Source organism: Chelmon rostratus, chromosome 9 (genome assembly GCF_017976325.1).
Source record: "Chelmon rostratus isolate fCheRos1 chromosome 9, fCheRos1.pri, whole genome shotgun sequence".
NCBI lineage: Eukaryota > Metazoa > Chordata > Actinopteri > Chaetodontiformes > Chaetodontidae > Chelmon > Chelmon rostratus.
The window spans coordinates 20,030,308-20,053,943 of record NC_055666.1 but is presented as its reverse complement, the minus strand read 5'-3'; the positions used below and the strand labels follow the sequence as shown (position 1 = coordinate 20,053,943).

The window sequence follows — 23,636 nt, the reverse complement described above, 5'->3', positions numbered from 1 at the left end:
CAAACGGAACATTTCCGACTGCTGCAACCTCACGTTAAAAGCATTTAACTGGCGAAACATAAGTTGACTTTTTTTTAAGCTGCCCTGGCTGTTACTGTAACCACAAGTGTAGCCAAATCATCCAGAACTGAAATTTTAACGATTACAATTTTAGATTCAGATTAGATATAGATTATCTTTAAAGAACGATTAAAATTGCTGTCGGATCAATTTCCCTAATTTTTGTAAATTGTTTCTTTCTCAGCTCATGGTTTCAGCCCTAATGTATGATATATCATTTATGTCTTGGCTGTTTTCAGTAAAAATTCAATTCCAAGTCAAAAGCAAAGCAATTGATACTGAAAAAGTCGACTAAAAAGTCCAATTAGTCAAGCCCCTGAACTAAAGGTAAAATCCCAAGAATACAGAATAAATGTCCTGCTCATTCGTTCAATAGGAATTCAGGGCCTGCCGTCAGAGGAGCGAGGTTTGGGGATCACTGTGACCTTCTCGGTGGCCTGAGAGTATGTTGGCATGGCATGACTGATGCAGATTATCATAGCTAGAGAAAGCCAATTATTCTGGTCATCACGGCACCCTCAAGGTCCCTCTTGGTGGAATGAATTGCATTACAGAATTCTCTGTGCATCCTTTCTGGCAGCGTTTTGTATTTCCTCTACGCTGATCCCCCCAGTTTGAGTGTTAATAGTGCAGTCAATGGGACCCTCCCGCGCCTCAGAGCCCTCCCTGGCTCCAATGAGCTTCTGCTCCACAAAGCAGGGAGGTCGTGTCTCTTGGAGAAGCGGATGAATTACATTCTCCTCTGTTTGTCTTCTCTCTCTATTCTAGACAAAGCCCTTTTATTTTAGCCCTTCTTAACCGCTCTCAGTCAGCGTCCTTGAAGGACGACAAAATGAAAAAGGCGGGTTCCAGAGTTGTGGCGAAAGAGACTCGTCTGTGGCATATTTGTGAGCAGAACTAACAGCAACTGATCACTTTGTTACCATTGATTTTGTTTCCAAAACAGATTTGCTACAAGACCGGAGAAGCTGAGCTCACACACGATGACGCTGCATCTGTAGGATGTACAAGGACTACAGATCAAGCCGAGTCACAGGTAAGAGGCCTGTGTGTGTGTGTGTGTGTGTGTGTCTTTGTGTGTGTGTGTTAGAGTCAGGTCGCACATTGTAATAAATACTAAGGTGTCACCTCACAAAGAGGATTTGCTGGTAAAATCTTTGCTTCACACACAAACAACATAGTCAGTGCACCTTCTCAAGGTCTCTTTATATCTATCTATATCTAACCTTTGATCCTGCCTCACACTTTCCTGGATTTGAACTATTTTCCTTTAATTGTGTGTATTTTTAACCGTGTTCACTGTGGTGCCTTTTTGTGCCGACATCAAAATCTGCAGCATCTTCTCAGTTATTAGTGTCAAGACTTCTGAGTCAAAGTGTTAATCCCATTCATCACACATATGATTCATACAGGACTGACATGGAGACACACACGCTGTCACCAGAATCCTGTGACAGCTTATTGTATTTATGAACCTGAATATGTGACTAGAACGCTGTCATTTGAAATATGTTTTTTTTTTTTTAACCAAATTGACTAACTAGACTTGGAGTGCTTGCATGAATGGGTAGCTCAATGTTCACAGCACACCCACATCAGCGGAGCCACACCTGAGAAGACGGGACATTAACTAGGATTCTGGCACAGTATATCTTGCTGGCGCCTGTGTGAAACTGTGAGAAAACACATGAGCTAGGGAGTTATTTGCCGCCAATTTCACCAGTTTAGTGCCCTCACACTGGATGATTTGTCTCATTATACCATTAAATACTGGAGGTGCTGGGCAATTTGCTTTGCCTGGGTCCAGACCTTTTAATCCGACCACTCCACCAAGTTTGATTCTTCATAGTCTGGTATCATGACTGATGCAAGTAGTCTCAGTTTCTCATCTGAAAAGCAGACGATCCAAAGAGCGCCACCCGTGCCATGGGTGGGACTAACGCTGCTGTAAAGCTTTGTTAAGATCTCTGCAAACTGTCAAACTAAGCAGTGCTGATAAAATAACGAATCAAGACTCTGTTACTAACTTGCCTATTTCAAGCAGCAAATGTTTTAAGATACATACCTTAGGGTGCCATGAAAACGTTTGTGGCCCAGCATTGTTTATACATTATTATGTTTTTCAGCCACGCTAGCAGCATTGCGATCAGGATGTCAATGTCGGTCTGTCAGAGGTTGGTTGATCCACCTCTTCGGTCCAGACTGAAACATCTCGATGACTACTCAATAGATTGCCTCGATACAGAAATGTATGGTTCCCAGATAGCAAATCCCCCTGGCTTTGGTTATTCCCTGATTTTTCCTTTTAACATCAGTATGTTAGCTTTGTCATTGTAAGCATGTTAGCATGTCATTACAAGACAAAAGACAAGACATTATCCCTTTTTACTGCTGCTGCTTATAACTAACACAATAAGTGCACAATACTGAAAAAAAGTATGATAGGTACTTATTAAATGGTCAATTAGCTGTAACATAATAATGTTCAGAGAAACTGCAATACTTGGGCTGTTCAATATGCATTACGTTAGGCAAGGCATTATTATGTCTCTGTGAGTTGTTATTGTATTTTCAGAAACAATGGGACTCTACAGTACATTGTCTGCAAATAGAAATTGAACCGAGTAAGAAACTGACAGATTGCTTAAGAGCGAGGAAAGAGAGGGGGAATGAAAAGCGCCTTTCTTGCTGCGCTTTGGCCGATGAGTGTGTCCTTTCCCATTACTCTCACACAGCGCAATATGCAGGTCAGTCAGGTGATAATGAATGCTCTGTCTGATACTTGGCCTTTCTCCCTCCCTCCTGCTTGTCTGGCCTGCTCTCTCTGTGGTATCCTCTCTCTTCCTTCACACTTGTACACTGCAGTTTCAACCATATCTAGCATGTTTAGCCTTTAGTGGGTTTAATCATCTAGCAATCTCCTCTCACCCCCAGTTTGTGGTGTTGGGCAATTTAAAGGTGTGAGACAATAAAGATGTCAAGTTTTTCTGTCTCTTTCTTCACTATTTAAACTGACCAAAGGCCAACGTCTATTCAATGTGGAACCTAATTTTGTCAGGTTTATATGAAGAAAAAGAAAAGACAGTTTTCATTAGATCATCTGCTTCAGTCTCCACAGTGAACACAGGATTGGATGAACTAATCAAATTCTGTACACACCAACCTCCCACTGCAGACGGTTGTGCAAGGGATGTAATAATGCATTCAGCCAACATTTCGCTAAAATCCAGGCCACTGTGTTCAAGGTTTGATATGCTGAGATTTCTAGTAGACAATAAAATATGAATGATATCAATCATGACAAAAGAACACATAACAACAGAAATTAAATGCAAACTAAATGTAAGGTATCCAGTCAATTTTGTGCTATTCAGATGGAGAAAGGATCAATTTCTGTGTCTGGTGTTTGCGACACCTTTTGAATTTAAAAATCTTCCCCTGTTTGTTGTCTTGTAGTCACAATCACTAATCACTGGGTAAATATTTAGACAAAATTGATGCCTTTACTCTGCTGCTTTTTTGTTTTTTGTCATTTTAGTGAGTGATGAAGTTAGTATAATTAGCTTCAACGGTATGTATGCCACATAATACACGCACCAACTACAACAACATGATGTGAAGGTTCCCCTTAAGTTATGAATGAAACATTTTGCTATATGTATCATCAAATAAATGATGACTGTCCATCAAACCTAGATAATGGTTTCTGTCATGTACAAAAGTCATCGAAATGTAATCGAACTACTACTTGACTGGAGAGAATTAAAGCTTTTATCTGTAAAAATATGAACGCAAATGTGAGGTTTAAAAATCTCACATCCTGTATCAGCAACTCATCATGAAGCAATGTTTTGTGCAAAAATACAGTTGTTTTCCCTTTTGGGGGGATTTGCACATGACTATTGTGTTACAAATGGGGCAATAGTTTAAAGGTTTCTCAACAAAAATGTCTCTGCTGTCTTAAAGACAGTAGAATATTTCAACATGTCTATTTTGGCATCTTCTGTGACCCACATTTTTAGTCACTGTTCATGTGGTATTCAAAATGACAACATATTTCACTATAACAGTCATCAGAAGAGAGATGACCAAAAAAGATTTACAGCTGTTTTATATCTGCCAGGTATGAATGAATGGTCTGTTTTCATGGAACATGTGCAAGAATTGTTTTTCAGAGTCAGAGGGAATCAAATTTCCACTTCAAGATCTCCAAAGTCTCTTAATCCCGCAGCCAGATTTTTTTCTGTTGACCTCTTGACGCCTGCGTAAGGCTGATGGCACATTTAGTGCCAGAAATCACAACCAGCTTTCTGCACAACACAGCTGCCAAAATGCACCACGGTGCCCACTTGCTCTCATAAACTGCTTTTGCTTGTACCAGAGGACTTGCAGCATTTTATTGCAGTGTGGTAATGTTGTAGTACAAACAAGCACAATATGTCATCTCCTCTTCTTGTGGCCACATTGGTAGCAGTGCATGAGTGGTGTTTGAGTCAAGTGATTCTCTGGCTGTGAATGATGGTGGGGCAGCAAGTGCTGTTTATGACATCTGAACAGTGCAGGGGGGTTAACAGTTGTTTTGCACTCTGTTTGAGACCCATTCCCATCAATATTCATGCAGAGGGAAAACTCTCTGGTTACAGGCCTGGCCTCCTTTTGGATTTAGCCTAATCCGGTTTCCAGAGCATCTGCTGCCATCACCAAGAAAACCTGCAGCAACTCCCTCCTCTCACATTATCCTGAAAACTATTTCAAACATGGTTCTGCATCTCAAAACACATCAGATCCAGTTACTTTTTATGGTGCCTTGTTACTCCTCCACAACTCATTAAATTCATCCAAGTAGGAATACACCAGTCTGTGCACTGGGACACTGTGAGGCTCACTTAATGAGGTGTGATTTAAGCTGGGGAGTCACCTCAACCTTTCCTGTCCAGATGATCATCTGCTAACCATCAGTCAGGGGGCAGGGGTGTGATGTAAGGAGGGAGGAGCAGAAGAAGGGACAGATAATTAGAAAGGGAAGGATTAAGGAAGATAGAGGTCAAAGATAACTAGCAAGAACCCAAAAGACAGAGATGTACCCCATCCTCATGACACATTTCTGTGCCGGCTGTCTTCCACCACAGAGGGCAGTGGAGTTAATGACATTTTTCACTCGTGTCTGGGCTGCAAACCCACCATTCATTGATCTCAAAACGGAAGACACCAAATACCACTGCAGTCACTTTAAACTGATAGGCTTTCCACTGAGCAGAACCTTTTTAAATATCATCCTCTCTCCCTCTCCGAAGGCCTCGTGGAGCAGCTACCTGAACCCTGTTGTTTGATTGGAAAGGGCATATTGATACAGCACGGTTGCACTCTTACCAAGTGAAAACAGGAGTGTTTGATTTGGCAAATTGCACGTTAGAGACAGACAAACAGTGGCGACATCTCACAGGACAAGTAGTCATAAATGTTGTTTAGTGAGAAGGGAAATGCTAACTGAGACAAATGCTAGTTAAGGAGAAGACTATGCCTCTCAAAGCACTTGTTAGAATTTTACAATGATAGCTGTTGATGAGGCCAAGCTTCCATTTAATGTGCAGTAATTGAATTTGAATAATTCATTAAATGAACCTTTGTAAACTAACAAATGTATTGAACAGGAGATTACATCTAACTGGTTCGACCATTCTATACATTTCTGCTTTAATATGTTAAACTGAGATGAGCTGGATGATATGAACCCATGTTTTATGGCTCAGTGAAATCTTTTTTTTATTTATTTATTTAATGGTGAAGTCTTTCAGCCAGAATTACTTACTTCACCTTACATTCAAGTCAGGCAGTTCGTTTGACTTAAGAGGGCTGTAATGTCGCCAAGCACACACATACTCATACGAAAACCATGAAAGCAAACGAAGGCTGCTTTCATCTGCTGAGGCACAGAGTCAAATTAGTGTTTGATTTGAATGTTTTGCTACACTAAGCAAGCCACAGAAAGAACATCATTGTTAAAAAAAAAATCGAGACATCAGACAAACATCATTCCCTAGGGACACCGAAATTGAATGAGAGCATGCACTGGCTGTTACTCATTACTACTGGCTGACAGGGGTAATTGAATTCTGCCTGGAAAAAAAAAGTCTGTTTATTTATGACAAGTCCTCTCTGGTGAAAACATGGACAGCGAAAAAGCCAGCTTTCAGTTGGTTGCTTTGTTTTTTTTTAATATCTCTAAATACAGATGATAAATAATACTGTTTGTGTCTGCTGATGTGCAACTGTCTCTTGAATTTCCTTGAATGTCCATCCAATATTTTTCAAAGGCTAGGCTGCAGTCCAAATGTTCGAGGAAGACAGGTCCCCATGTTATTGTGTCATGTTTCTGAAGTGTTTCCAAGTATCCTCATTGTAACATAGCCTGAATAATACATTTTGAGCTTTTGGGTTAGTTGCTGAAAAACAGGTGAATTTCACCCTGATTAGTCTTCGGGACAGTTTGTTTTGAGTTTGATTTTGAAAGTGTGGGGTTTACATAAGAAGTCTGCAAGAACTTTAACTGAGTGTAATAAAAAGAGTCAGCCAGAAGAGACAAAGATGCTCCTCTGCAGTTGATTTCGAGCTGCGTGGCAGTTCAGATCATTGTTCGGTTGTACCTGTAAAGGGAAATTGCCAGCTGTGATAATCTTTTAAGTCTACTTTTCATAGTTGAGATGGATCTAAGTAAGCACATTATATGTATAACTATAATCTTCCTTCAACAATGGCTGCCTGTAAAGATGCAGTTTTATTTCCAGGAAATAACAGCGCACATTGAGCAAACAAGGCTGTTTTGAGAAGACGGTTTATTTCTCCAGATCAGTTAAAGTTGTTTATGCAGTTACTGTAGATGTTTATCATCAATGGATGAAAGACACAGTATAGTAAGTTACTGTCATAACAGTTTTTTGTTTAAAGTAATGTTCTTTTGACTTCACAGTGGAAAAGAAATTGAGAGCAATTTTTAGTTTTGGGAAACGGAAATGGCACTCTGGCCTTTGGTAAATACTTTTATTTACTGTTGAAATCATTTTGTGATAGCACTGGAAACAGACTTCTTGGTGAGGCAGAGGAGAAAATAATTTGACCCAACAGACATTTTCGAAGCGTGTCCAAGGTCTTTTGACCTGAGCTGCATGCGTGTTTGAATGCAGCACTTGCCTTTGAAACCACATACAGTCAGTTACCAATTTATTAGGTAAAGTGTAATACAGTTGTGTCAGTAAATCCTACAGTATCATCATGAAGGTTATAATATATTAATTATTGATGTCTTTTATTAATCATTTAGTCTACAAAAAGCCAAAGGATGGTGAAAAATGTTGAATTTCAGAGCCCAAAGGGGTTCAGATAGCTTATTTTGTTCAAACAACAGTTCAAAACATCAGTGAATCTTTATTTACTATCATAAATGACATAGAAAAGCAGCAAATCCTTATGTTTAAGAAGCTGGAACCAGCAAGTGTTTGGTATTTTGCTCGAGAAATAACTGAAATGATTAAGTGGTTATCAAAATAGTTGGTGATTAATTATCTTTCGATCGACTGATTGATTACTCAACTAATCTTTGCAGCTCTAGTGTCTTTATTGAAAATTTTAAAGAGGTGTTGCTTAATCTTTAGGGTTGAGGTTCAGAGTTCATTCTTGACCTTGACCAAACGATTTGTTTCAACCTGTTTTTATGCACTTTTTCAATCAAAAAATTGCAGAATACTTTTGAACTCTTGGCTGAGGTAAAAGCTAAATGCAACAAAGTGCAGGAGAAACTTATTAATCGTGACACACTTGAAGCATGTGACTTAATGTCCACTGAAGCCTCGACTCCATTGGAGAGACTGAACGTAGCGGCAGATAAAAACATCAGATCTGTATGAGGAGACTGCAACCTTCCTAAGGCTGGTGTGCTTTTAATTACACCAAGTCGCTGTGCTCTTCTTCTGCACTTAATGGCATCCAACTGGGGCATTAGCGCCACCAGCTGGTTTTCTTGATATGTACAACTCGTAACATTTGCAGAGTGGTAGTGGATGGAAATGCGCATTAATACACATTGTCCATTCCATTTAGTCCCTGTTCTGTAGCCCTTGACAGCATCCTATGGTCCTGAGTTTGCTCAATGGATGAGAAATCCCAGATGTGTAATGGAAAGTTTGAACACGTCGCACTCTAGACAACAAGTTTGTGGTCATTTTTCGAGGCAGAATTTTGTGGTGCTGTTGAATTGTATTGTGTGTGTCTGATATTTTGTTCACCACATTTATATGAATGAGGATTGACGACAGATTAAATATTAGAAACACACCTCAGTGTTTGAGACCTGAATCAAGACCTCGATACAAATTGAACATATAATATTCATAGGATCCACTGCAGGGCTGTTGTATCAGACTGCCCTAGTTGTAGCCAGGTCTCTCTGTTAACCTGGCTGTACATGCTATTAATACAAGAAACAATTACTCAGGAAAACACTTTCATTTTCTCATGGGAAAGTGTTCCCCAAATGAGCACACTGCTTATATAAACTGAAATGAACGGTAAAGCTTTTTGTTGCTGTTACTATTAGAAGCTGGACTGAATATTAACACTGAACAGGTGATGTGTGTGTCTCCTCCAGAAGCCAGTCTGAGCCAGACTGAAGGGAGTTTACGAGATCAGGGAGAAACGACTCAGCTGACCACTGCAGTGATACAGTAGATATTCTCGAGCAGATTGTTTTCCACGTCTTTGTAGCATACACATCTTGCGTTTAATTATGGAAGCATAATAGTGTTTGCTCTGCTGTTTTCCTTGTGTAATTAATCTTGCGGCTGCGTGTTGTTCAAACCAAGACAGTCTCAGATGCCTCAGTCATTTTTTAACATCACAACATTTTTTCTTATTTGCATGAGCCAAAGATTACATCAGTATTTGAGTATAATGCGTCTTTAACATACAAACCTGAATTCAGGTATTACTTTCAAGAGCGCAAGCAAGTACTGGTCATTAGATGGAACATGGTCTTACCCTCATTACTCACTGGAGTCGAGAACAGCTCTCCCTCAGCTGCAGCTAAATGAGTAAAATCCCACTTGTTTTTAATAAATACTTAATAATACTTAAATAAATACTAAATACTTCCACCAACTTGAACAGGGATTCTCACTGTATTCATCTGAAAACAGGGCGTATCTTTTAGGATGACAGGAATGCCTCTCATCACAGTCTGCACTGTTATTGAACTGATCATCTCTATGCTTCTCCTCCTCCAACTGGCAAGCAGCAGAACGACACCTTCTGACAAGCACAGCTGTCAAAAAGTTTTGGACAAATTACCTCAGTTTTTCTTGTGGGATTTACCGCTTGGCTGCGCCTCATAAGATGTCATCAACATCTTAAAGCAAACGCAGTAAAAACAAAAGAGGAAAAAAAGGATCGTATTTTAGTGTTCAGCCTATTTGGCATTCAGCTCCAGAGTGGGCAGCGTGTTGAGAGATGCCTCTTGTTCGCGCGGGGTGAGTCGCCGTCGGGGCAGCTTGGCTGTAGCTCTCCGTGAAAACGACGTCCTCTCTCGACAGATCACCTCGAGTTCAGCAGGCTGCCAAAGAATAAGAGCAGGATTTTTTTTTTTCCTTTTTTTGGACAATGAATATAGAGCCCACCGACACAGCCCTTAATAGTTCGCCTGCGCGCCGCATGTCACCGAAGCGAACTCGTCGTTCCGCTTCATTCGCGAACCGGGCACGTCGCGAGGGCGGGCTCGCCTGCCGTAGCTAAAAGGTCCCGCTTCGACTGGCTGCTTTCATTGCAGTCCAGTCTGCCGAGCGGAGCGGACTGACTGAGGGACGAGCCCCGTCTCCATTCAAGGATTTTACTTCGTACACTTCGTCCTACAGCAGGGGACCGACACGACTCGCACCTCGCCCTCTGTGGACAATGTTTCTCTTGCAGTACACAGGTACAGGTTTTAAGTTTTATCCCTCACACGGTGTCTCCTCTCGGTTATTCTGACAGCGGAGATGTGATTTTTGTATTTTTTTTGGCCACACAAAGCACCGACTGTCCGTACTTGCGTCGCTGCAGGCTACACTGTATCACCGGACGCCACTTATCGCACGAGTTACGGGGCGATTTGCCACATTTATTTCATCGCTCATCTCCACGTTGTTTGATAGAAGTTGCAGCAGAAATGTGTGAGGTTTTCACGCCGGGTTTAGTTCGTAATTGTCGGGCGTATACCAGCTGTTGAGACCGCAGAAGGAGAGCCGTGCTGCCGCACGGCAGAGCGTTGTGTTTTTCGCGTGGCTCGGCATTTGATGTGTGATGGTGCGCTTTTAGGGTGATAAATGAGCAACAATGATTTCCTTTACGCGTTTTACACTTGCTCCCCGGCACAATGTGCACGACCGTTGGCTGTTATGTTGACTGACAGACGCCTACTGCAGCCGTTTATGGATGAAGTTTTCAGAATAGATTTAATCCACGCTGACGCCGGATCGCTGCTGTTGAAAAGCATATTTTTCCACATGCGATTCAGTCCGGTTTCTGTTCTGTCTGGGCAGCGTGATGGAGCATGGTGAGTCACAGTGTAGTCGATAGGCCCATCATGCAGGGGCTTGTTTATAGATGTAAGTTGTTTGGTGTCTTTGCTGCGACGTCCAGCTGTTCAGATTTCCTTGTCATTGATTCCCGGATCGCAGCTCCATTTGAATGTGACATTTTCTGTGGGCTCACAGGATCTAATTAAGCGAGGATGCTGTTTGAACTTAACCTGCTTACTCTGCTTTATTCTGGCACTCTGTTCACCAGCTTCCTCTGTTTATAGTCATGGCAAATTTACCTCTGATGTCCCACAGCTTTTTTGTTGTCTCTCTCTCTCTCTCTCTCTCTCTCTCTCTCTCTCTCTCTGTTTGTGTGTGTGTGTGTGTGTGTGTGTGTGTGTGTTCATAGCCTAATTGCTCCCTTCCTTCAGCTCATAAAAGCAATGACTTGTCAAAGATTAGTCTCATGACATTAATTTGCCGTTTGTCACCGCAGTGAATATATTGACTAAAAATAAAATAAACTGCAACCGGTTTGTCTCGTATCCCTCGGTGGAACTTTTTATTCTTCATGTGCTTTTTAACATTCAGAGGCAGGCTTCCCAGCTTTCTTAGCAAAGCAACGTTTTATTCATTCATTAATTATTTTTTTTTTAATGAAGCGTATAGTTAAGCTAGAAGTTGTTGGGAGCAGTAATTAGAATAATTTCACAGTGCATAATTAATCATTCAGAATTCAAAATCTGGCATGTCATCTGATAAACGTAGTTTAGGACAAAATGACATCATGATACGGTGAAAATAAGCCATCGCCTCTGTCCAGCGGATTAAAATGTGTTTCTTGTCCTTCTCTGATAGGATGGTTTTCGTTTCTCTCGTTCGCTGTCATTTATCTTGTCAAGACAGAACGGATCAGCTCCCCTCTCCTCTTCCAGAGGCACAAACATGCTTTGAATCAAATTGAGTGAATGGGGGTCGAGTGCCTCTCCATGACCAAAGGTCCATCAGGCGCTGTGACAGCTATTTACCTCCACACTTTGGCAGCCTTCTTTGATCAATCGGCAGAGCATCTTTAGATTGCCTTTAATGGCATGAGAGAGGGGGGTACGTTGCTTAGATTTGTCAGATGGGAGAGATTTAAAGGTTGTACATAGAGTGCTTGAGAAGGAGCTTAAATATTTCAGCTCTCTTTGGCATAGGATGGCAGTGCTGCAGAACAAATTAAGACCGAATGCAGAGCGGGCTACTGTACAATACCAGGAGATTTGGCAGCTCTGGAAACTCTCAAATTTTAATTGGTTGGTGCATGACAATTTGAGGTTACTGAGTGGGATTCTCTTAGCAGTAGCTGTCGGGGGAGAAAAAACAAAAATGACAAAGACAAAAGAAAAAAGTAAAAAAAACAAAGTGAAAATATGAGTCATAGATGACCTGAAAATGTCAGCTTTAGTGAGACCAGCTATCTCAATGAGAGCCTGACTTAGTGAAAATGTATTTGTGGCACAGACCCTCAGAATGGGCAGTGGATCAATTTTTATGTTCTGTCTCTATAACCTGTCCTCATATTTTGGTAATTTTTGAAAATGTTGCCAAATACAGGACACTTAGTTTGTCTCAGCACTTCAGAAGCATAAATTACCGCCCTGACAAACACTGCATCTTGACTGTAAACCTCCCAAAGTTTATTTTGATTGAGACTAAAACCATATTGAACACGATTGATTTTTTTTTTCATTTTCACATCTGCTGTACAAAATTAACATAATAACCGATGCAGTGAGTGAGCATCCTTCTCAAGGCTGAAAGTAATACATGCCCACCCACTCACCAGCAGTGATTCTTTGAATAAAATTGAAGTTATCCTTGGCCAGAAAAAAATAAATGTGCCAAGTGAATGTAGACCAGCTAATTTATTCGTCTTTGTGTTACAATGACGATCACAAGCACTTAACCTGAAAAGAAAAAGCAGTTGGCTTCTGTTTCATACGTGGTTGCGACGCACTCCCAGAGCTATTCACTGACTCAGCCTGCCCATTGGTATTCTGCACTGTCACTGTCCCCAGACTGCTCGAAGCTGAGCTGACAGACAGGTAGGAAGCGCTTTAGCTCACTGTCGATGCAAGTTTTCAATCACCTGTTTCTCTAAACTGGACATAGGCTAAAGCAGACTGGGTTGCAAGTCTGTCTCCCCCCCAAGCTGTTTCTCTCTGCGTTCTAGTTGATTTAAAAATATGCATTTCTTGTGACAGATATACACCAATCAGCCACAACATTAAACCCACTGACAGGTGAAGTGAAAAACTTTGATCGTCTCATTACGATGCAATCTTCTGCTGGGAAAACTTATGTCCTGGCATTCACGTGCAGTAGATGTTACATTACCATGCACAACCCACCTAAATACTGTTGCAGATCCCACCCCCCAATTGCAACAGCACTCCGCAATGGTAGTGGCCTCCCCCAGCAACACAAGGTGTTGACTCATCCTCCCAATTCCCCCCAGTTGAGCATCCGCGGGATGCCCTGGAACAAGTCTGATCCACAGGGGCCCCACCCCCGAACCCACAGGACCCAAAGAAGGATCCGGTGCAGGACACCACAGGAAACCCCGAGAGGTCCCACGTCCATTAACTAATGGGTCAGAGCTGTACACAATATTAGTCAGGTGGTTTTAGTGTTGTGTCTGATAGTTCTACAAACAGTCTGATAAGATACCTGAAATCAAATACATAGATTGCAGTTAAAGAAAGTGAACACAGTGAGTCTAGCTTTCATGGGCTTTTATTTACATTTACTCCAGTGACATCTCAACAGAATAAATATTCTTTTTCGAGTAGATACTAAAATACATATTTATACAGAATTACCCTACAGGATGATCAGTTAGTCTGTTAATATTCCATCATTTGTTGCTGCTTGTGGATTGTGAGATCTTGTGACACTGGTGACTAGCTGAGTCCCTTATGGCAGTCTTTGCATTACTGTTGAAAAGAGGGCATGCCACATTAGACCTTTGCACCAAATAGCAGCATTTTTTTCGCTGAAATGTCAATGCTTTCCAACAACAGGATGTCCTTGTGGTCCCCTACTACAGCTACATAGCTGGTGCCACTCTTGGACCTGATTGTTCTTGTATCCTTCTCCCTCTAAAAGTAATCCTTTAGTTTGTCTTATGAAGTTGAGATAACGTCTACTCCCCCTTGTTGCTGTAGATTTGTTTTTTGTTTTTTTTTTGTTTCATGCTACATTTTATGACCACAAAGAGACCATCAGCTCTCTGAGGATTGACAATTGATTGTTTATCTTAACCGATACAGCTGCAGCCCATCACTGTCTAGTGCTGAGTAAATGTGTCATCAAAGGAACCTCTAAGATGCTTCATGTTTCTCTTTTAGCAACCCATCTCAACTTCTTTCAGGAAAAAAAGTTGCCGTAGTGTGCTATGTTACAGTCCATGTGAAAGGAAAAAAGTCCTCAGTGATCTGTATTTGCGGACAGAACTGTGAAAAACACTTGTCAACAACCATCCATTACAAACGCTTTAGAAAGCTCCCAATCAAAACATGCTGTAGATGCTTCCTTGCATCACATTTTACAAGATGCTTGGCTGCTTTTGTCAACTTATTCCCCTTCATGTGGCGCTATCACTGTAGCACACCATCTGTTGGGCTGATGTTTAAGACTGTTGGTGTAATAACTTGATTGTTTCATTGCCTCTCAGCTCATCCTAAATCTCCGTGGCAGGCTAATGTAGGGTAATGATTGTTGTTTATTCCTGTGTCTAATGCTCACTTGTATGTGCCCTCCAGAAATGCCATTTGACTTGGTCTAATTGTTCAGCATTTGAATTACAACAGAAGCATTAAAGTGAGGCTAAAATCCGTTCAGGTTGAAGAAAAGTATATTAGCTTGTGTGGAAGATCCCTGTGAGGATCAGTGGCGTTGGCAGCGGCAGTTCAACAGCCATCTGGTATTGAATAGCTGAGAGAGCTTGGCAGCCTGTAGGCAACCAACTCAGGGGCTCCAACCATATCACTGACAGAGCTCTTCATTTCTAATCACTTTCATGATAAGCAGCCACGCAGGGAACTTTGAAATTGGAGTTAAGGACTCTGCAGCTGCATGTTCAGGAGCTACATGAAAGACGAAGTGAGCCATCAGCCTTATTCTGCATTTGCTGTGTATGAGCAGCGTGTGAGACGGGATTGTGGCTGCAGTGCTGCTGTGTTAAACCCTGCTGACAGTCCTTTTGAGCAGAGGAGAATAGAGGAGAAGTTTGAAGAAGCTGGATTAGGCTGTTCACCAGGGAGTTGCTGTACAACTTTTCTACATTCTCAGATCTCTCAAAAATATATAATGAAAACTTCAGTCTTCTCCATTGGTCTCAATGTTCTGTATAATCTGTAGTCCCGTGTGTGTTGGAGTAGGTAAAACAAACATTGGAGGCATGTATTCTACATTTGACGCTGACTATTTGCCATGTTTAACAAAGAGATCCCGTCACTGTCACAAGAATTTATGTTTCCAGGTTAATGCTCGTAATCATCTGTTCATCCCGCACACACATTGCACAGTGCATCCAGTTTTAAAACATAAATTCAGTCCAACAGCTAAAACTATTCAATTCATTATAATGTAAGACCAAGGAAAGCAGCTTAATTCTCACATTTGCAAGCCAAAAATGTTCAAATGTTTGGGGTTTTGACTTGAAAAATGACTTAAACTTTTCAGTTATTAAAATAGATGGCCATTCATTTTCCCTTCAATCAACTAATCAATCATCTGTCTATTCCTGGCAGCTCTAAAATAGATTATGCTGGGTTGCACGGTCAAACTTAGACTCGCCTTGTTGTACTGACACCAAAGGTGACTTACCTACTGCTTGGTCTTGAAATGTTTTATTATAAAAGTAGTAGTAGTAGTAAAACAGTGCAGTAGCTCTGGATGGGTAACAAAGCATCTTTTATACCAAGCATCAAGTCCAAATGCTTTTGACTTCTGAAAAATGTCCAACGAGATGGGTGACTGAGAATCTTTACAAACGTACCGTCAGCCTTGACAGTCATATTTGCCAGACTGTCAAACCTTTACATCTCAACATCCCGGCTAATCTGCAGGACTTGTGCTTATGTTTATGTTTTAGTAATGAAGGAATCCACAGCTGTCACTTTAGTGTGCAAACATACATGTTGCTGTAGCTCCCCGAGTGTCCCACTTCAGTGTGCTGACGCATAGAAGAGGACAACTGTGGGTGAAACAGTCATAGAAATATTGCACCTACCTGGCAATGTGACAATCCCCGGAGACGGAATGAACCTGACTTTTCGTTTTTACGGTGGCACTTTTTCCCTTACCAGCAGTGCCAAGAGAAGCAATTGAAAGTAGCAGAACACGTGGTGTGATGGATCACCAGCGGTATGTAGGACACTAGTGCTGTACATCTCTGAAGTAACCTGTGTCCATTGCTGCTTCAGAGATTGTATTACCATACATTTTCTGCCTTAGCACAGAATGACAAATTGAGCCACTAAATCATTTACGTAGGAGTTGCGTTTGTATGGGTTTTGTTGTTTTCTTTTAATATCATAAGAATTGGCAAACGCATGTACTGTGAGTTTATTTGTGAGCACCTCAAATTTATTGCGAGAAATCTCATGGTATTTATTACACTTTTGCCACTGTCCTATTAATATATGGCTGTGCAGGAGTTGACCGTCTCAGTCAAAATCTGTTCTTCCAAATATTGATATGTTAAACATTTTCCCTATAGAGAAAATGCAGAAAGCTGAGCCCGTGGTTCAGTGGTTTGGACCAGAGAACAGGGATGTCCACAGAGATTGCTTGTCTGGAAAGCAGCCATCACTCTACTGTAATAGAGACTGAGAGCCCAGATTTATGTGGCTCTTACTTTGGGAAGAAGGAATGGCTTAAGGGGAGGAAAAGGAACAAAATGGTACCAGAATGGATGGACAGAATGTAACCATGAATGCATTATTAATAGAGTAGCAGAGGTTCTCTGTATGCTGTCTGTCTTATGGGGGCATTTTGCCTTCAGTGAAAGTGCTTTCATGGGTCAGATGGGAGAATATGTCTGCAAGACTAATAAGTTCATATTCGTGTTTACATGATATCTTGGCCTTCTGTGGAAAGGAAATTTGGAAGAGTAGGGGCAACGCAGGAATTTTCCATTTCCAAGACACATTTTTTGTGGTGAATTTTGTTTGGAGTGCTACTTTCCATTTTACATCAACAAACTCACACTCACAGATCCCCACTGTGAGGAACCTTTCAGAGCTCTGGAGAAAAAAACCCTATCTGAAATGTCATTGGAACTGCTCTGAAAGGTTTGGTGTTTGAGCTCAAAGGAAGCCCTGTACTTGCATGTTTACTGCACTGAGCCTGGCTAAAGTCAGAGCCCCACTGCTGGATAAATGCAAGGCTTTTTCTGTGCTCAGCACATCTTTGCTGGTCAGTATTAGTTCACTAGATTTTTTTTTCTGCCTCTTTTTGAGGAATGGGAGGTCAGCTTTTATGGGAGGATGATACAAGACCACTGTAACATTTTGACCAGGGAACAGGGTGTCGTTTTCAGTTGGGTTCTTTAAATTATAGCCCTGTCTATTTTAGACCATTGGAATGCCAGTTGAGGTCGGCCTTTGGGTGAACTTCAGAGCTCTAACGGTGACATGGTCGTGGTAAGTTGAATTAAGGACATCCACATGTTCATTTTGAGTTCAAAACCCGGCACGTGGCTTTCATGGTCTCTTACATGTTTTACAAGAAAGTTAAAATATACCTATATGGACAAGGAATTCATCATTTGCGACATTTTGTTACTGAAATTACACATTCTTCACATTCTTTCACTGCCATTCTCAACAAACTAGTCCACATGGACATCATTTTTGGTGTTTAGCCCTTTATTGTATTGTTATTGTTTTAGTTTACAGTTTACTTCTATTGCTACAGTAATGATTAACAGTGACTATTTAATATCCACAAATGTTTCACAGTTTAGTGTTCCACAAGCACTGGGTGCCAGCCAGTGTGGACTACTTTCCAGGTGGTTACATTTAAAAAAAAAAAGAAGAAAAAAAAGTAGTTTATTTTTAATGTGAACAGCAGTCCTCAGTGTGGATGCCTGAATTTGATCGGTACACCATTAGTCTTGCTTTCTTTAAGAACATCACAACCTTCTTGCCTCTCATTAACCCATGTTCATGAAAGCACCATTAGTAGTTGTGGCTAAGGCTGAAATTACGCTATCGCCCCTCAGGCAAGTGTTAGTGCACTTTCTGGGGATAATGTAAAACAGACACTTGGAGGAAATGGTAGGGGAAATGGTGGCCAGGGCTAAGTGAAATGCCACTGCACCTGTTTGGCTGTTCTTTCGGTTTTGCATGCTTCATGTGAAAGTGTTTTAGCAAATGTCAGAACTGTGGAAACACACAGTGCACTTTAAGCACATATCACACAGAAAGTGTTTCAGTAAACACAGTACGTGAGCAAGTAGCCCCGCTTTATTTTGCCCATCCAGGTGTGATAGAGATTGCACACTGGCAGGAAACATTTGCATAAAGTTGTGCTTTTGTCTGTTTTCCCCTGTAGTTCCGCTGGGTGCCCTTTTAAATTGTAGTAGCTCAGCAGGCTGCAACGACAGGTACCATTCAACCTATTGCTGTTCGAGGTTTTCTGGGTCATCCTGGTGAGACAGGGGTTTGAGATGCTGACCATGTAATCACAATGTCTCTGTTTCGAGTGCATGCAGGGGCCTTTGTTGCATGTCATTTACCTCTCTTTTCCCAGATTTCCTCTAAACTCTCCATTAAAGGTAGAAGTGCCAAAAACATACATAATTTGTGAGGATTTACTGATGCATACACTGATATTGAAAAATCCAATCAGGACCTGTCAGCAGATGTGACCACATGTACTGAGCAGGACATTTCACAATTGAAAAAATGAAGTTACCAGGGCTCTCTAAGGGACAAACTATGCAATTGCATAGCAGCTTGTAAATGACCTCAAATATATCTTTGGTATTTCTGATCAGCAATTTCTTGTTCCTTATCTTCCTACACTGATAACCTTCATACCTGGATCTATATCTGCCTTGTCCAATTATCGATCTAGATCTTAAATCTGTGGTCTACACTTTTAAGCCTTAGAATTTCACAGTTTAGGAGAATATGTCTGTCGATGGTGTTATGTGACAGCATCTCAAAAATAATTGAATTATGTAAATATACCCAAGATCAGCGGCCAGCAATCCATGCCCCCAGCTCCTTGCACTGCATTATTTTCAGCACTTTCTGCCAGCAGGACACTTCCATCAGTATAACATCTTTAAATGCTCTTTGACCCCTCTCTCTGTGCTCGCGCCAGCAAGCTAAACTTTTGTTTTTGGCTTCCCACGGCCCATCCACCTTCCTGTACTGCCATACATCAACATGGTTATTTAGGTGATCCGTCCTAGACGCTGGATGTCATTTCTTCTGCAGGCTGTGGCCCTAAAGGCATATGCTGACAACAGCTGACTTAACATCATGGCACTGAACACAGCCATTACAGACAGGGAGGTAATTGGTTTCACAAATCAGCCATGGCTCCGGGTTTATTGTGGCACTGGGCTTTATGGGTCATATTTCAGCGACTGGTGGGCAGCTTGTCGAATAGGGGGGCTTGGTGGTAACGAGAAACTGGTGCAGGAGGGAGTGTCAGAGCAGCGTCTGTGCTCACGTTTTGCCTCGGAGAAACCGGTGGAGATCAGATACACGGAGAAAGGGTGGATCCTGAAACCTAAATGTCCCAAACAGTGTCAAATATTAGCTCTCGGGGTGAAATGGACTGTTCACTGTCCTTGATCTTGTCTTTTTACAACCGTTTTCTTTCAGTTTATCTGGTCCCCTTTTTGTGCTTTATGTGGAACCCCTGCCTGTAAGACAAGTGTTCTGTACATATCTATCTATTCCTGTTTAGTTGCTTTCTTTCTTGTAGACAAACTAAAAATTTCTCCTGAGTCACACACAGGTCGATGATAAAGTGTGTGTGTTTGTGAGACTTGGTGGGAGGGAAAGCCGAGGAAAATCTTCTTCCTGTCCCCCTCTCCTAGACCTGAAACAATACTGCAGGTTCTCAGTCATGCTTTCTCTTCTTGTCCCAACAGAAGTCAGGGAGGTAGATCGATATAAAGATTAATTATTGTGTCCAAGTCGAGGGCTGCACCAACAACCTGCATTTTTCAGGCCTCTAGTGAGTGTCCAAATGCTTTCCTTTCTGACAACCGTTGAGCTTTAGCTTGTTAGTGTGGTCTCTGGACCGAAGCTGTGCTGAGAGAAAATTGGACTAGGCTTTCAGGGTAACGCACTGGGGCTCAGTGCAGCTCAGCTCAGTACCCCCAACAGGCAAACCAGGGGTGTCGGGGTGTAATAGGACCTCCTGGATGTTAGGTATTTGGTTCAGTGTTCTCTGAGGTATCAGAAGTGGTGGGGTGACCTAGGCTGGCCACCACTTTTTTGAATGATATCTGTTTTTCTTAGGCACGCTGCTTTAAAGTTAAACATTTCCCTGGTTTGATCTGCATTGGATCAGTTCTAGAAGTCTTTTCAAGTAACAACTTCTATTCTAATGTATGAGCCATAAATAACTTGAAATGGAAATGAATCCTAATTTATAATGCATTGTATTTTTCTAGTCACCTTGTCCATATGAGGATTATTTAGTAGGTTTGTGCAATATACATTATCAATGCGTTTCTGTTGGAGCACATTGATATATTGTGTCTTGAAATGTGCTATATGTCAGGCCAGTGAATCAACAGCATGTGCTCGGGGCAGGGAAAATTGGCCCACAGCAGAATGATAAATCCCCCCCCCCTGAAGGCCACTGGAGTATTTTGATATTTTGTAAAGGTGTAGATGTGTTGAAATAATCTGTAATAATCTGCCCCTGTCAGGGGCGATTATAGAAACGGCTGCTGGATAGAGCAAAACAGACGAAATAATTGTTATCAAAGTGGAATGTATCTCTCAACTCACTCCATTCAAAAAGATTTGCTCTTTCAAAACATAGTATTTGTTCCATGAATGTTTGTTTTTCCTTTCAGATTGTTATCTTAGTGAACAGATGTAGTCATGTTAAATTCTGTTATGTTGGAACTCACATCTGTGCAAAGAAAGGGCGATTTGCCTGGATTTCTTTTCCTTTTAATAACTCACCATAGTGGAGTCAACTTGAAAGAGAATATCACAGAAGATATGCTTATTATAGTTTCATAATATTTTCCTACAGTTGAAAGATTGACCGTGACAGTATGCCTGAATAGAAAACAGCTGACTGCCACAGACAGACACCCACTTTATTAAGCACCTACAAAGTACATGTTTGATTCAGGGTCAGTGGAGCAGCTAAATGTTGTGCAGGGGAGTCTATCAATAATTTGTCTCTTTGATTCACTTGTCTCGTTTCTTTCTGCTCTTGATTGGACTATTCAGAGATGTAATATAATGACAGTATTTCTGCACTGCAGAAGTTCTGCACTCGACATTGTGAAATTCTGGTTAATTATGAACCAGTGCTAAACTTGGTACACTGTCTTACATCGCAGGGTGATTTGGCAGTAGAATGATATTTATGCAGACAATATCTGTAATGAGGACTTTAATCTCTCTGGTACTGTAAATGTCTTTCTTGATGGAGACAAACGTCAACTTTGGTGTTCGTCATCATTAGTGTCAATTTTGAGAATCTGACATCGTGCCAAGGTTTATCCCTGTTGTGAAGCATCATGTTAATCACACTCTTGCACGGAAACAGGACAAATTGATGTTTTTTTGCATTAACTTCGAGACATAGCGCTTGTCTCCACTTGCCAGTTCACACACAGTCTCATTTTCATATCACTGTTGCTGTGTGTGTGTGTGTGTGTGTGTGTGTGTGTGTGTGTGTGTGTGTGTGTGTGTGTGTGTGTGTGTGTGTGTGTGTGTGTGTGTGTGTGTGTGTGTGTGTGTGTGTGTGTGTGTGTGTGTGTGTGTGTGTGTGCGCTTTGTGTATTTACTCCATATATGGAAAATGTGTGCTGTTGGGATTGAGAGAGTTATTGGTCTCTGCTGCATTTGTCAAATGTTTGTGTACATGTGCTTTCAGAGATGAAAGATTCATAGTGAGGAAGTAATAATCGTTTGTGTGTGATTGCAACTAAGAATTTTTTCTCATGATAGATTAATCGAATCTAATTATTTTCTTAATCACTTGGTCTGTACTGATGTCCACCACAATGTTGTGTGGGCTAAAGTGAAAGTGAAGGTGAAATCACTTGTTTTCCTCAAAACCCAAAGATATTCAGATCAGTATCATTCACAGCTCAGAAAACAGGACAGTCTTTACACGTGAGATGCATAAACATGCATTTTCGTTAATATAATTACTTAAAGGATTAATTGATTATCAAAATAGTTAAGGACTAATTTTCCCCATCAAATAAGTGACTAATAGTTTTCAGCTCTAATCGTTATTCAGACTGCACTTATTAAAAGCTTACTGAGTGGTTTATTGATAAAAGCCAAAGGACAGAAAAGAACACAAGGTAGAAGAGAACAAATCCTAATGATTAGTAATAGTAGTTCATGTGTGTTGATCTTAGCAGAAATTGTCGGACTTTTTATGTTCTTTATTTATTCTGCCTTTCTGCTGTGTAGCTTCAGTTCTCAGGCTATATATATATATTTTTTCTAGGAATATATATTTTCAGAGAATGAGGAACATGCTAAGAACACGACAGAAGCTTAGAAGCATGGTACATTTTGTGATAGGCAACGTTACTGAGCAAACTTACCTGTTATAAGATAACGCCTTACAACAGTTTTTTTGTTTTTAATGTAGTAAACAGTCAGTCTGACATCACCATCTTGTTCTTGTCAGACCCTTTCTTTACTGTTTCGGCCCTCATCTCATCAGCCATTAATAACAGTGTGATGACAGTCCCTAGTCTGTCTGCATACACAAATTACCTTGTGCAATATTACTTTTTCACTCTCTTTTCATCCAACACCTATGCATATATACAGAAATATTCTACTGTGACACATATTTATCATTGTGCAATAGTGTAAGTGCTGTACTTATTTTATCCATACCCATCATGTGCAATTGAAATCATGAGAAATTTCTGTTAAAACTGTGAAATTCTCTACAATTTTAGGCAGTATATTTTTATGGCAATATGTTTCATAGTTCTTTGCGGCAATATATATATATATATATATATATATGATCTGCAGTGATGATTGATAGATGGATGGGAGGCATGAGGAGAGACTGACGAGAGAAGAGAAAGAACAGAGGAGTGAAACCCAGCTCAGCCAGATCATAGCCTGCGGAGCTATCCCTATCTATGGGGCTTCATTTGTTTGTGCTGTTTTGGTAATTAAACAGGGGAGGCCCACTCATTGGAGTCTGGCTGTTGGCTTAGCTTCTCTCCCCTAATCTTCCCATAAGACCAGATAATTAATGGTGGAATGGCAGGAGAGCCCACAGTCCTTCTGTTAATGGAAGGGATTCATCTTGTTTACTCTACTTACTCCTTGTTTCTTTATTCAGAGCTTGGCCGGGGTGTCCTCGCTGTGGTGGTCAAAGATGTTGAGATTTGGCATTTGTCCAGGTGTCTAATGGCAGATGATATCGTGACAAGTCCTGGAGCAGACGTGAATATTCTTAGCTAGGGTTTATCCCTCATCCTAATTGTCTGACTTCACTGCTGTTTGTTTTAGCCACGTATTAAATGGATTATGAAAGTGCTGCAAGTATTAGAATCCCACTTCGTCACCACATCATCCATCTCAATATATGCATGAGGCACTTTTATTGTAATTTTAAAGTGGTCTTTAACTGAACATGTCACAGGATATGGTTGGTGATATTCCATATTCTAATAATTGTCCACAATTCCCATGAAAAGACCAACCCAATGGTATATCAGTGCCTCTCAATACCCTCCGACCTTCCTAACTTGCCTGTGGCACTCAGCCCCAAGAC

The 23,636-nt window shown here is 41.0% G+C and overlaps 1 protein-coding gene across 3 annotated transcripts in view; it reads left to right on the top strand.

The window, feature by feature from the left end:
- The window catches only part of enox2 (ecto-NOX disulfide-thiol exchanger 2), a 171,844-nt gene that overhangs the window by 36,960 nt on the left and 111,248 nt on the right, over window positions 1–23,636 (top strand). For 2 of the 3 annotated variants that reach the window (XM_041943807.1, XM_041943805.1), the window contains exon 3: window positions 1,007–1,096. In XM_041943807.1, coding sequence (XP_041799741.1) covers window positions 1,063–1,096 — 34 coding nt within the window. In that variant the 5' untranslated portion in view covers window positions 1,007–1,062. Of the gene's footprint in view, window positions 1–1,006; window positions 1,097–9,920; window positions 10,022–23,636 lie in introns of those variants that run through there. The other variant, XM_041943806.1, reaches the window with a different exon arrangement.